Consider the following 15,073-nt stretch of genomic DNA (forward strand, 5'->3'; position numbering starts at 1 on the left):
ACCTTCCCTGTCTTTCACATAGAGCTGTTGTCAGAGTCTGTAGGATCAATGTTTGGATAAGTGATCTTAAAAAATGGATAAATAGATAAGAGAGGAAAAAAAGAGAAAAAATATGTATATAGAGGATCAATTATATAATTCACTTTATTAGTTTATTCTATAAACTTACCTTGTCCCTCCTAACCTATGCTAGGCATTGTGGATATAGACTTTAATAAAAGATAATTTCATCACTTAAGGAGCAGTGGGATGGGCACATATATGTGTATATAGATTGATGTTAATCTTTGTTTCAACATTTGGTAGAATTTGTCAGTAAAGCGTCGGCTTTTTTGCACGTTGGAAAGTTTTTTGATTACTAATTTCATATATTTACTTATAGGTGTATTCAGACTTTCTGTTTCTTCTTAAGTCAGTTTCTGTAGTTTATATATTTGTAGAAATTTGTTTCATATAGGTTACTTAATATGTTAACAAAAAATTGTTCGTATTGTTCTTTTACAATTTTTGTTTAAATTTCTGTAAGTTTGGTAGTAATGTTCCCTTGTCCATTCCTGATTTTAGTAATTTGAATCTTCTCTCTTATTTTCTTAATCAGTCTAGCTAAAAGTTTTATTAATTTTGTTTTCTTTCAAGGAAGCTACTTTTTAATTTCGTTTGTTTTCTCTATTGTTTTCCATTCTCTCGTTCATTTTTTTAACTTGCTTTCTTGTAAACCAGCAGTTGTCAAAGTGTTTTAAAGTCCCTAAGCCACCTTAACAGGTCTTTGAAGTTAATACTGTTTTCATAATAATATTAAGACATCATTTACCTTCTGCAACTCAATTTTCTCATAAGTGTAAATTGAAGTTTTCCAGAGATCCCATGAAATAAAATTGTGACAGATTTCGGCAAAGCAGAAATGAGAATCTAGTTGTCTTTTATTAAGCCAGACATTAAAGAGTTTGCAAAAATGTAAAACAGTGCCATTCTTTTCACTAATTTTTTTTTGTTTTAGAAAATATTAAAAAATAATACTGTTTATAGTAACATGTTTTTTTAAAAATCAATTATTAAATCTTTTTATAGTTCTCAGTTTAAATTTCTAATTTAGATTAAAATGTGTAAGTCACATTTTAAAAAGATCTTAGGAGCCTTCACTAACTTTTAATAGTGTAAAGGAGCCTGTAATTGAAAAGTTTTAAAGCTGCTGTTATGTATTTATATTATTTTATTTAGTCTTAAAAAAAATCATATGGTTTAGATATTCTCATTTGTAGCTAAACAAAATAGAACATCTGAATAATTCATTCAAAATTTTAGACATGAGATCGGGATTTAAAACTGAATTTTTAATATTCCAGGATATATGCCTTCTTTTAACATTATAACTCTGCCTTTTGCATTGTTATGAATATCTAATTATTTGAATGTTCTTCTATTTTTACATCATTTTATACTCTGAGTTCTTAGGATTTAAAACAAGCTAATTAGTCAGTCCTTTAGATGAGAGTATTTTCCTTGGTATTGTGTGATGAGATGTTAGGTACTACGTAGTCTTTCTCAGACTAATGACTGGGGCATTTCTGTAACAGAAAGATGTGTCATGGCAATGCTGAAAAAGAGAATCAGGGATGAGAAGACCAACGTGAGGAAGTCTGCACTCCAGGTGTGATTTTTTTCTAGGCCTTCTTTAATGTGCTCCTTTTAAGCCCTAAAAACTTGGAAATGCAAGAGAATATTTAAGAACCCTTTAACTATATTTATGACTTACCTTGCTTTTCACTTAACATTAGTTCATCTTGATCCTGTTATATCTAAGTTACACAGATGAACTGAAGGATTATCTATTTTTAAGCTTTCCTACTAGATTGCTGGCTTTTAAGAATTACAAATTTATCTCTTAAGTTTCCTTTTTTAGAGCAGGGATTCTTAGCCTGGGGACCATGAACAGATTTTGACAGGTTTCATGAGACCCCTGAAATTGTAAATATTTGTTCATATAAAATGTATGTTAAATTTTCTCAGGAGAGAGGCCTTTAGCTTTCCTCCCATTCTAAAGGGTAGAATGTTTCTGGGAGGAGGAATGGTTCCTTGACCTTGAAAATGTTAAGAACCACAAACTTGAAATATTTTTTCTATAGTTTGTCTTTTTGCATTCATACTATGCATAAGTCATGACTTCATGTTGCATATGCACCTTCTAGGTATTAGTGAGTATTTTGAAGCACTGCAGCATCTCTGGTATGAAAGAAGAGCTGTCAATTCTGCAGGACCAGTGTCGGGACCCTGCAGTATCTGTCCGGAAGCAAGCTTTACAATCTCTCACTGAACTTCTTATGGTGAGGGGCAAGACATTATGTATGTAATGCATGGTGTTTTACATTAAAAATAATTCAGCATAATAATTACCTGTTGCTAAATATTAAGTTGATCATTAGAAACTACCAAGTCTACTGTAGGATTGTACAGCATAAAATAAAAGAAGTATCTTTTAATTATATATGGTAGATTTTATTTCATATTAGATATAATTATGACCTAATGATAGAGAATGTTAATGATTTGCCTTTCTTGACTGCAGCTCAAATCTCACATAGAAATATGGATTTTAAAATTAATTTGGTTAGGCCAGAGGCCTAGATTAATTTTTATTCATTAAGACCTATATAGATGATATTGCCAAAAAAGCAGAACCATTAATCCTAGATATAATTTACTTCTGCCAGATAATTAACTTTTGAAGAATTTTTAAAATGTGTTTATTTCTTGGTTTCGTTATAGAAGGCATTAAGCAATGCATATTTTGACTTTCTCTGGCAGAATTTATTCTAATTACTCCTTGGGATAAATATGTATTTACTCTTGATCCTGAATTACCAAAAAGTACTGAATTACTACTAATAATAAAATAATGACTTTATAAGTTTAAAATTTCAATATACACTGATTTGCAGTAATTGGAAATTGAACTTTGTTTTCTTGTATATTTTGAATTTTTTTTTCTTTTATAGTCTGCTTGTAATTGTGTGTGTGACTACTTTTACATGTCTCAAAACGTTGATGACAACTTCACTGATTTGTATTTGGACTTCTAATAGCATTAGACTTCCTTATGACTTCACAATTTTAACTCCTAAGGCTCACCCTAGATGTGTCCAGATGCAGAAAGCCTGGCTGATGGGGATCGTCCCAGTGGTGATGGACTGTGAGAGCACTGTGCAGGAAAAGGCCCTGGAATGCCTTGACCAGCTCCTGTTGCAGAACATTAAACATTACAACAAATTTCATAGTGGAGATGACAGCCAGGTACTAGCTTGGGCACTTCTTGCTCTCCTCAGTACAGAAAGCCAGGAATTGAGGTATGTTAATTATATAACTTGTTTACCTTATAGAAGAGTAGAATAGTTTCTATTAATGAATTTCTGAATTGATCTTGGAAAATCAGCTTTCTAAATTTCTTGGTATATATGAAGACTCAATTTTGGTCTGTTTTTCTTGACCTAATTCAAATCTCTTAGCATTTTTATGGTGACTGTTTTTTGTGAGGCCTTTGATAACTTTTGCTTTTTTCTGAGTGTTCTCTAGTTTTAAATTGGTATCTTAATGCATATGTAATAGAAAGCATTGATGGATATGTTATATTAATATTACCTTTCCCAAATTCTAGTTATTTTGAAAGATAACATTCTAGTTTTTACAAGTTAAACTTTTTCTAACACTTTTTTGGATTGGTAGACTTAATAAAACTGTAGAATTTTTTTTTTGCATTTGATAACCTTACTTGAGCTGTACAGTGAACATTGTAGTGAGGAGTTAGCACCTGTAATGAAATTTTAATCTATTCTTCAGTAATCTTAAAATAGTTTGTGTTTGTGCCACTTTGACTGCCTTTTATTTTTCTTTTCTTTTTTTTTAAATTATATAAGAAACTCTTCCCTATTTATTTACATGTAGTTATGGAGAAATTATCGTACAATAGAAAGAGTGATAGATTTACTATCATAAAATATTGTTCTGTGGCCCTGGCAAATCACCCTCATTTTAAGAACAGCTAGTTGGATTACATGATCTCTTAAAATCATGTAAGTTTGGTATTAAAACTCTGACTAAAAATGTGTTCATTCATTAAATATTTTCTTAGTACCAGCTATATGCTGAAACCCTCGAAGAGAGGGGAATTTAGCCAGCAATAAAATCAGCTACTTTTTTGCTTTTCTTAGGGATATATCAGTGTGCACAACCTAACATATTAAAGCTTCAGGGTAGTGAAAAGTAGTAGCCATTCTTCACAAAAAAAAGCAGGAGAGTCCTGCTAGAGCTCATGAGAAGCCATTGGATGGTTTATTCATTTCTTTTTCTTTTTTTTTTTAACTTTTATATTGAAATATAACATGGATAGAAAAGTATACAAACTCTAAGGTCAGTAAATATCAAAAAGAAAATATATGCATGTAACCACCATCCTGGTCAAGAAGTAGAACATTGCCACGCCCAAGAAGTACCTTCACATTCCCTGCCAATCACTGTCTTTCCCTCCTCAAAGGTTTTTCCCTACTGTGATTTTGACACCACATATTAGTTTTCTGTATTCTTTAACTTCATATAAATGACATTATTTGGTATGCATTTTTTGCATGTCTGACTCCTTCCACTCAATGTAATATGAGTCATTCAAGTTATTATATGTAGCTATACCTCATTTCCTTTCATTGCTGCATGTATATGACATTTTTGAATAAACCACAATTCATTTATTCATTCTACTGTTGATAAATAATTGTGCTGTTTCAACTTTTTGATTATAACATGTAATGCTACTCTGAATATTTCTATACATATCTTTTGGTACATATGTACATGTGTTTCTGTTGGGTATTATATCTTGGAACAGTATTGTCAAGTATATTTTTTTTTGATAGGTACTGCCAGAGGCAGAAATGAGAATCTACTTGTCTTCTGTTTAAGCCAGATCTTAAAGAGATTTACAAAAGTATAAACAATACCATTCTTCTGACCAAGTTATTTTGTTTTGAGATAGTTATTCTTTGTAAAATAATGCATTATTTATGTTAACATTTAATTGACTTACTGTTATTTTTAGATGAATTAATAGAGAAACATTTTTAAATTTCTCAGTTTTAATTTCTAGCATGGCAAATATTGATAGATATAACCCACATAAACAAAAGAACATCAGGTGGTCAGTAATATTTAAGAATTTAAAAGAGCCCTTACATGAAAAAGTGTGAGCCCTTACATGAAAAACTGTTATTTTTAGATGAATTAATAGAGAAACATTTTTAAATTTCTCAGTTTTAATTTCTAGCATGGCAAATATTGATAGATATAACCCACATAAACAAAAGAACATCAGGTGGTCAGTAATATTTAAGAATTTAAAAGAGCCCTTACATGAAAAAGTGTGAGTGCCACTAAGCTAAGTAATCAATGAAAAAAAAATGGGATTATTGAGAACAGCAAGGCCTAGTGCAATAGGGTTTTGTAAATATTTATAAACAAAATCTTGTGATAAGTTATTTAATAAATTGAAAGTAACTAGACTATCAAACGTTCTGGAAGAGAGACTCCACAGAATAGACAACCTTTGAGTTGAATCTTGAAGGTTAATAAGGGGGCAAAAGGAAGAAACGGCCGGTGCAAAGCCATGCATAAAGTTATGCGTACAGTGGAGGAGGCACAGGATTTCAGTATCACTAGGGTAACAGTATTTGTTGGACTGTGCATAAAATGAAACTGGAGAGGTAAGCAGGGCCCAGATACTGGAAAGTTGTAATATCACATGCTAAGAAGTTTGGCTTTAGATAGAAAACAGTGGGCAGCTGGGGTGAGGAGGCCATGATGAATTTTAAAGTAGAGGAGTAATATAGGATTTTATATTTTAGGAAGTATAGTAAATGAACTTGTGGTTGATGACCAAGAGACAGAAGTAGAGTTTGAGAAAACAGGCTACCTCTCAATTAAGTGAAAGATAATGAGGGCCTGAATCAAGGTGAAGGCAAATGAAGTGGAGAGAAAGGGATATTCAGAGCTGTTTCATTGGGGAAGTGTAGAGTTGGTGAAGATTTGGTTTGAAAGTTGAAGGAAATCTGCACTTCTCTACTCAAGTTGCTCACGGTATAGTGGAAAGAGACAAATTTACAATTTTAGTAAAATTTGAATTATATAAGCAAAGAGGGAGGGCATGTAGCACTTTGTGGTGTGTGTGTGTGGGGGGGGAGGGGGTGTTTAGCTTAGGATGGCTTCCTAGAGATGGTGGCATGAAGTAAATCATTTCCAGAGGTGGAATCCATAGTATTTAACCAGGCAGCCAGGATAGTGAGGGTTTCCAGGTAGGAAACAGCAGTGCAAAGACTTAGAAGCCTGAAGACTCCAAGAATTGAAACTAAAATGACTGGTCAGTGGGATTGCCATTGACTGAGGTACAGAAATCAAGAGGTAGAGCCAGTTAGGAAATGGAGGGAGGGCTGAAGATGGAAGTCCAGTTATAAATGTATGCTTATGATGCTTTCTTGCAGGTCTGTATGGAGAGCTCTTGATAGTGAATAAGGTCACTAGGTTGTAGATAAGAGAAGAGGACTAAGAATAGAGCTTTTCAAAAATCTGCAATTAAAGTGATTAGAATAAAAGGAATTAGTGAAAGGAAAAGGGATCAAGTAGGTAGACCAAAGTTTAAGGGCAAAACTAGTGGTCAGTAATGTCTAGTAGAGGTTGTGTAAAATGGGGACTGAAGAATGTCCATAGAATCTGAATTAGGATAGAGGTCAACGGTGCTTTCAAGGGTGCTTTTCAAGAGAACCAGGTTAGTGTTTGTCGGATTACATTCTTACTTGTTAAGGAATGGCTTGTGATCAACTACAGGGCTAATTGAGGGTCTAGTTGGGAGGAGGCTTTCGGGAGCTGCCAACTGATGTAAAGGAGTATGAGTTGTCAGAGAAAAGTCAAATATAAAATTTCAAAACCGAAGTTCAGAGGATTTTTTTTTTCCCATTCTGTTGGCTTTCTATAGTAAACATCATTTAATATTTTGTGTGATTCTTATTAATAAACTTTAAAATATTTGTTGATTGCATGTATCTTGTTTTTGGACAGTCATCAGATAAAAGGTATGTTGTGAGCTATCTGCAGTAAAACTCTAGATGTATATGGTTAGGTTTTTAATCAATAACTAATTTATTAAAACCATACATTTATATGCACATGCTTATTGTAGTTAAATATGTTTATTTTTTATGGTTGCTTTATGCTTGCTTTGAGAATTTTTTTTTTTGTTTTCGTTTAATGAGAAAGTCTTGTTAATCCGTGTGTAAAGTATATGTGTGTGTGTATATATGTGCGTGTATGTATGTGTGTGTTTTCCTACCAGTCTTAAGAAAAATTAATTGGGGAAAGGAGTATTTTTCTCTCTTCACTTAAATATATAATTTTGTATTTGTCTCATTAGTCATATGATATCATTCAGTGCTATGGGAAGAAGGAAAATAAAAAATGATTTAAAAACAATGACATAGCCTAAACTTTAGATTAAAATATCAGAAGCATTTTTTGTTTTATTTTAAAAAAGGTTTGAAGTATGTATTTTAGAGTGGCATTGGCAGGTCATAGCAAATTTTAGCTCATTTAGTATCACTTTATTTAAATGCTAGGCTATCATTTCTTTCCAATCCTTCCATTGAGAAAAGGATAGTGTCTACATTTTTTTGTCACTAAAACCCCATAAACTCTGGTTGCATTTGTTATACATAACATAACCCATATGGTTGTATAAAACTTTTGGAGATGATAAGGATGAAAAGATTCTCAAATGAATTATTAAATTTTATTCTTCGCTTTAAAAATAGTTTGACAGCAGAAAAAAAAAAAAAGTCCTTGTTCTGTATAATAAAAGATACCTAGTTTGGTATCAAATGTGCCAGCTAGGAACCTCTGCATGGAGGTTAAATGTACCAGAGGAATCCTGGAACAGCAGACGTTGATACCCTTTTACTGAAGGGGCTGATCTCAACAGTTTTGTATATTTATAGTTAAAATTCTGCTTTCTCATCTTTTTTTTCCCAGCCGCTATTTAAATAAGGCTTTTCATATCTGGTCCAAGAAAGATAAATTCTCATCTACTTTTATAAACAATATGATATCCCACACTGGCACGGAACATTCTGCACCAGCCTGGATGCTGCTCTCCAAGATTGCTTGCTCGTCACCCAAGCTGGACTACACCAAAGTAATAGAGTCCTGGGAGAAAATCAGCAGGTTTGCATTCTTATAATTTAGCTACTAAAGATTTTTGGAAATAAAGCTCATGTCTTAAGAAAGTGTGCTATTTTATAGCTATTCTTATACAGAGATCTTCCCTTTAATCCAGATTTAAAAACAAACGTGAAAAGAATCACTTTTAAGCTTTCAGTTTACTCTTTGTCTAAGTACTTTAAGTGCCTCGATGCTCCTACAGCTTGACTCCCAAAACATGCTATCCAGAAGAAGAGTATTTTGTTGGTAGCAATGTTTACTTTGGTTCTATATTGATATTTTCTCTGCCTTTAGTCAACAGAATCCCAATTCAGACACCTTAGGACATATTCTGTGTGTTATTGGGCATATTGCAAAGCATCTTCCTAAGAGCACCCGAGACAAGGTGACTGGTGAGTGTCTACTGGAGAATCTTGAAAAGGCATTGCCTCTCACTTTATATATTTAAGCAGTTAAACATCAAAGGTTTGACTTCTTTTTTAGATGTTGTCAAATGTAAGCTGAATGGATTCCAGTGGTCTCTAGAGTTGATCAGCTCAGCTGTTGATACTTTGCAAAGACTCTGTAGAGCATCTGCAGAGACACCCGTAGAGGAACAGGTATGCTACAAATTCTCCTGGATGTTTGCATTTATTTTTGCTTAGTAGACATATTACTCTGTTCTGACGTTTGACGAGTTTTCTCTATGGCGAACCTTTAAGGATGGGTAGTCCTCAAAAGCTATTAATACAAAAAAAGGGAAAAATGTAACAAGCAGTTGACATTCCCTGAAAAGATCTTTCTTGCTGAAGACATACAGTTCTCTTATAAAGTCATCACCCTCGTTCTATGTACCATGAGAACTCTGCAAGGTTATCTCTTAATTAGCTGTAGCCTAGGTGCTTGTAATAACTTTGTATAGCCTCCTCCTTCAAATGGGAGTGCACACTCCCATTTCAGGAATGCTTAATAGATGATTTTCTACCTAATTCCAAACCAATATTTTATGTGAGATAGAGAGTTACTTTGACTCCCTAAAAGGAATCCATATCAGTATCTCTAATAAATTATTTTATTACTATATGTTCTATTTTTAACACGAAATATACTCCTAGACAGTGCTAATCATGACGAAAAAATTCTAGGACTGGGTGTTAATGATTCCAGAAGTCAAAAATTAATTTAAATAATTGCCAGAATATATTTAAGTTTTCCAGAATAAAAAGAATTATTGCTTCATCTGAGCTAAGCTACCTTCCTGTGCTTCCTTGACTTGTATAAGTTCCATAAAGAAAGTCCTTCTTTGATAAATGGCATTTTCTATTTGTAGTAACAGATGTAATAATATAACGTTTTTTTTTTTTGCTTAGGATTTAAAACAGGTTGAAATTTGCTTAACTAAAAACACCCAGCTCTTTTCATGTAAACAACATCTGGCTTTTCTGGTGTATACTTTTCGGCACTTTTTAGTGAAAGGGATACTTGCTTTATTTGATTTTTCTAAACGTTCATCTTTGGATCCAAGGAAGTATATGAAAACCTTAAAAATAAGGAACATTTCCTACGTAGGGAATATATTTGAATAGCAGAAAACAGGTAAAGACAAAACAAAACAAAAAATTGATAATGAGGAAAGAATGACGTAGGAAAAAATGGGGAAAAATTGATATGGCATATTATGAAACTGTGATCCTGCAAGTTTCAGTGGCACACAGCTTATTTATTAATGGCAGAGCTATGCCTAGAACTAAGGGCACTGAATCCCTTCCCAGTGTTTTGTTTACCAGCCTTGGCTGGAAGGAGAATGGTCTGTGCTATGGGCAGTCTGGGTCATAAGTCATTGCTTGCTAATGGCCCACAGTCATAGTAACAGTGAGTTATATCATTGTTAAAGTCTGTGAGGAAGAGTTGTCTTCAAATTTAGAAATTGAGAAATAGACGAGAGGTAGAACTTATTACTATGTTAGAAAAAGCACCAAGGTTTAGCTCTGCCAGGACCACCTCTCTTGGTGGTAGATGGTGGACTAAGGCTCTGAGATTTTCCAGAATCTTCTTAGGCTGTTTTAAATCCATATGACATGTTTGTTTTCCCATAACATCTCTTTTTCTTTTCTTCGTAGTGAATGTTCCATATTTTACTTAGAAAAACAAATTATAGGTGATCAGGATATAGCTCAACAGTGATATATATGAAAAGACTGAGGGCTGGGCATTTTTGCTATCTGTAAGCTTCATATGAGTTAATAGTGTTTGTGGCTATTATTGAAAAAAATCTGTGAGATCTTGGACTATATTAATAGAAATAGTGTCTAGAATAAAGGGTGATGAGTTCCTGCTCTTCATACTGGTTAAATCTAAGTTGACATGTCCTATAATTCAAGAAATGTTGATAAAACTGAATACATTCATAGGAAAGCAATTAGAAGGGATTACAAGCAGGTTGTGTAAAGAGCAGCTAAAGTTTCTGGGCTGTTTAGCTGGAGAGAGGAAGAATTATGTGGGATAGGCTGCCTAGCTAAATTCAGATATATGAAGGACTTACAAAAGAAAGAAGAATTGGGTTTATTTGTTATCAGAGAGAACCAGTGTGGACCATTGGGTGGGATTTTGAGGAGATAAATTTTGGCCAACTGAAGGAAAACCGTACTGAGGTCTGCCTAAAATGAGGGTCTTGCCTGAGAACATATCGCTCTGGTCATTGGAGGTATTCACGGAGAAGCCAGACATCTTGGTGTTGGTTCCTGCGTGGCCTTGACCATTCTCTCCCAGATTCTGTGAATCCAGAAATTATTAGTCTTATTACCCAGCTAAGTTCTGAGGCTTGAGGTCTCAGACCAGTTAGTCTTTGTGTTCTCATCAGGATAGAGGATTTGGATTTCAAAAGCTCTCTTGGACAGCATTATAACCCAGGTCATCCTGGGTATTTTGGGATGGCCTTCTAGAGAAATTGAAGTCAAAGAGTTGTAGAACGTGACCAAGCTCCCTTACTTGTCATATAAATGTAGTTAGATATTGTGGGCTAGAGGTGGTAACCCTTGAGGTTATTTTAACTAGTAAGAGACACCGAAAACTGTCTCTAATTAATAAATTTCAGAAGAATAACAACTGTTCTTTTTTATTCTATTTTTAAAATATACAATTTATTGCAGTAGTTTATTCACCATCAACATATGTCAGAAGAGTGGCAATGTTTTTATTATTGGAGGAGCTCTGCTATTATAGATTTCTTGTAAATTAGGACACTAGGTCTTTCCAAATATATATGCCCTTTCTCTTGTAGGGAAAATGTAGAAAGAAAGATTATATATATGCACACACACACACACACACACATATTTGCGTTTGTGTGTGTGTGCATATATATAATCTTACAAATATATATATCTGTAAATTTCACTTAGCCAATTGCCAGATTGCTTAAAGAGCAAAGATACAAACCATGATGATTGGGTTTTTCATGGTTTATGATTTATACATTTGATGATCATAGAGTTTCTTAAGAAAATTGTTTCCTGAGTAGTCTGATAGATGTATGGGATCCTTCAGAGAGGATTTTTGACTTGCCATAGGAATTACTGAAACAAGTGTGTGGGGATGTCCTCTCCACCTGTGTGCACTGCCTCTCCAACATCGTTCTGAAGGAAGATGGAGCTGGGAAAATGGATGAAGCCCTGTTGGTAAGTAACTACTTAACTATTCTTTTCTCTTCCTTTACATCAGTTGGGTTTTTTAAAAAAAGATATCTTTGTAATGTGCATTTCTAATACTTTTAGCAAAAAAAGGATTTTCCTAGCCTAGAGTTTATTCTTTCCTTAGAAGAATTTTTTTTTTTTAATTGATGATCTATTCGTTTTTTTCTCACATACTTATTATCTGGGGGAGAAAACTTGATGGTATACCCTTCCTCCAGCTAGATCCTATGAGATACCTGATCCGACAGGGGAAACAATCTGTGTTGTGGGCTTGGTAGAGTTAGATTTAGAAATAATAAGGTGAGAAAATAAAGCAAGTGTACTCTTTGTTCTTCTGATTGTTTTAGATTTTTAAAATTATAATGTGTCTGCTGAGCTATTTGAATATCAGACTATAGAACTAAGAAATAGTGCTGAGCAGTTCTAAAGTCCTATCTAGAATAAAATGAGATATTTGAAAATTGAAAACACAAATGGCTTTGGAGCAGCAAGGTTGTCTGACATGGCATCCTTGCTTTAGAAATTGTGTCAGCGCCAGAGATTCTAGTGAGCTAATAAATGTGGAGCCCAGGTTTTGATTCCAGCGGCTGGCCGTCAACAAAATATGTTGTGGTAATTCTGATTCCAACATCTGACACTGTTAAATAAAGAAAATAATAAGCTGTTTTTGATGCCTTTGAGTACACAGGCCATTATTTAACCACAATTGTCCATTTCCCTTATGTATTTGAAAATTAGCAGAGTACCTCTCCTTGTTCAGTTCCTTCTTTACCACCTGGCACTTGTCCTAGTGATGGAGAACCATGTTGAGATTTGTTAGAAGGGAGGACCATTTGTGCCCAAGCTGTTAATATGCATGTGGTTCAGTAATAAAAAAATATCATTAATCAGAATCCGGACGTTTTAGGTCAGAAGGTCAAGATGTATAGAATGGTTACTAGAGGGTCTTGCTCTTCTAATTTGCCTGGGCAGTCACTGCCCAAACTATATTTGTTATGACCAATAATATTTCCCCCTAAGATTTTTTTTCACTATTAAATATGTCACCCACATCTACTCTTCAGTCAAAATATATATGGAGAAGTTTTACCCTAATTGTTTACTTCACTCTTTAAGTAGAATTTAAATATTTTTTTAAACCACTAACAGATATAGTATCTTTAGAATTTTTAAAACATACATACATATTTTTACCCTTCTTACTATAAATAAGCCTTTATTTAACATTTTACTATTTAGCATCACCCCTGCATTTTTGGGATTAAAGAACAAAACAGTATTTCCTAACCGTTAAGCTTTTTGGCCTTGATAAACACAGTAGGGTTAGCTGTAAGAAAGCAGTACTTGCAAGTTTTTGGTGGGAGTCTGAATGGTAAATTAATCTAGAGGACAATTTGGAAACATGTTTTAAAATATACAACAGTTTATATGCCCTTTGACCCTGGATGTCACTTCTAGGCAAGTAGAACTTATCTGAAGGTATCAAGGGGTTCATCAGTGCTAATGCAAACAGCAACAAAGGATTAGACACAACATAAGTGTTTAATAGTGGAATGGTGCAATAAGTCATGATGACACCCATAGTTTTTAACATCCTTATGTAGCCATTAACTATATTTATTGTATATATCGAATACCTAATATTGTAATAATTGCAAACTTCAAAATAATGTGATTGATAGGTGTATAAGAAAAGCAAACATAAAGTCATATAACTATAAATACTTTGAAAAGAAAGTTATACACAAAAACAATAGTACCTTCAGGTGGTAGGTAAAAGTAGATAATTCTATATCCCCTTTTATCCACTATAATCATGATTTTACTCCTGATATCACAGCATAACTATTAATAGTATCCCCTTTTACTTGCAAAAATTATCTAGATGTAGGTGATAAAATCATCCAGTCATCTTAAGTTTGTATGAATTTTATTAAATAGTGACTGAATTTTTATAATGGCTGTGTATTGTTATGAAAAAATATATAGTTTTTTTCAGTTGGGGGAACAAAAAAGGTACTTCATTGACATGTCCTTAAAGTAGCTACAGTTCGTTTTTCTTTTGCCTTATTTTTACTGCAAAACCAATTTTCTTTGCAGGTGAAGTACATTTTCACCTTAGGCGATATAGCCCAACTCTGTCCAGCCAAAGTGGAGAAGCGAGCCTTTCTTCTGATTCAATCCATTCTAGCTTCTTCTGCTGATGTAGATCATTGTAAGACACTTAAAATTATCCTCTTTACATGCTATCTTAAGGCTGGGTTAGCCCCTGAAATACTGTAAATAACCTATTTTTTTTTCTCTGTAGTAACATCCTCTCAAGGTAGTAGCGAAGCTCCAGCCTCTCACCCTTTCCACCAGGTCAGAGGCTCTGTCATACCTTCTGTGATTAGAGCACATGCCATCATTACTTTGGGTAGGTAAGAATAATATGTGGGGAGAACACTGCTTATGCAATCTAGTTCTGTATGTAGCTTTTTGTCTTAAATAAGCCAGCCTTAGTAATGAATTGTATACTGCTGCACCTATATTTATTTACTATAGCTCTTGTGAGCTTTGGAGACAGTTCTAATTGGAGCACCTAGCACTGCAAATGCACCAGAGTGCTGATGAGAAGCTTTGGGTTAACAGTTGCCCAAGATGATCAGACTCTAGACACTTCCTGTAGAGAGCTTTTGCTATTTATGTTAATTTTGTATCATTATACCTGTTCCTGTGATTGCTCATAGTGTAGCACCATGAAGTCTATTCATCAAGAACTGTATGCCAGGCACTACACTGAGTTCTGGGAATGAAAAAATAAATTTACTGTTCAGTTTATAAAAGGAGATGGTTTATTAGATGAGCTATTAAGCATATTTCTTAATGAACTCAAAGTAGTGTTAATCTCGAAGACACTGACCTTTGTATTGTAATTTGATTTTTTTCTTTAGTGTGATTGTGTATTTTATGTTGAATAAAGTTCTGTTTTTTGTAATAATAGTTTTTTACTACAGTGAAGGAACATCTCATAGTATATATCTCATAAAATCCTGGAGGGTGGGAGGAGATATTTTTCCTTAAGCTATTTTGAATTTTCTAATATTTAATATGGGTTTGTCTACCTTTGATTTTTTTGTGATTGTTGACATGGTGTCTTAACTTTGATTACATAA

At 33.6% G+C, this 15,073-nt stretch overlaps 1 protein-coding gene across 2 annotated transcripts in view; it reads left to right on the forward strand.

Annotated features, from left to right (window-relative positions):
- NCAPD3 (non-SMC condensin II complex subunit D3) overlaps nt 1-15,073 on the forward strand; it is a 54,642-nt gene that overhangs the window by 20,591 nt on the left and 18,978 nt on the right. For both annotated transcript variants that reach the window (XM_016156504.2, XM_016156503.2), the window contains 9 exons: nt 1,575-1,648; nt 2,187-2,321; nt 3,121-3,341; nt 8,059-8,250; nt 8,542-8,639; nt 8,731-8,846; nt 11,796-11,903; nt 14,019-14,133; nt 14,227-14,334. In XM_016156504.2, coding sequence (XP_016011990.2) covers nt 1,575-1,648; nt 2,187-2,321; nt 3,121-3,341; nt 8,059-8,250; nt 8,542-8,639; nt 8,731-8,846; nt 11,796-11,903; nt 14,019-14,133; nt 14,227-14,334 — 1,167 coding nt within the window. The remainder of the gene's footprint in view (nt 1-1,574; nt 1,649-2,186; nt 2,322-3,120; nt 3,342-8,058; nt 8,251-8,541; nt 8,640-8,730; nt 8,847-11,795; nt 11,904-14,018; nt 14,134-14,226; nt 14,335-15,073) is intronic.

Source organism: Rousettus aegyptiacus, unplaced genomic scaffold (assembly GCF_014176215.1).
Source record: "Rousettus aegyptiacus isolate mRouAeg1 unplaced genomic scaffold, mRouAeg1.p scaffold_m13_p_5, whole genome shotgun sequence".
NCBI classification, from domain to species: domain Eukaryota; kingdom Metazoa; phylum Chordata; class Mammalia; order Chiroptera; family Pteropodidae; genus Rousettus; species Rousettus aegyptiacus.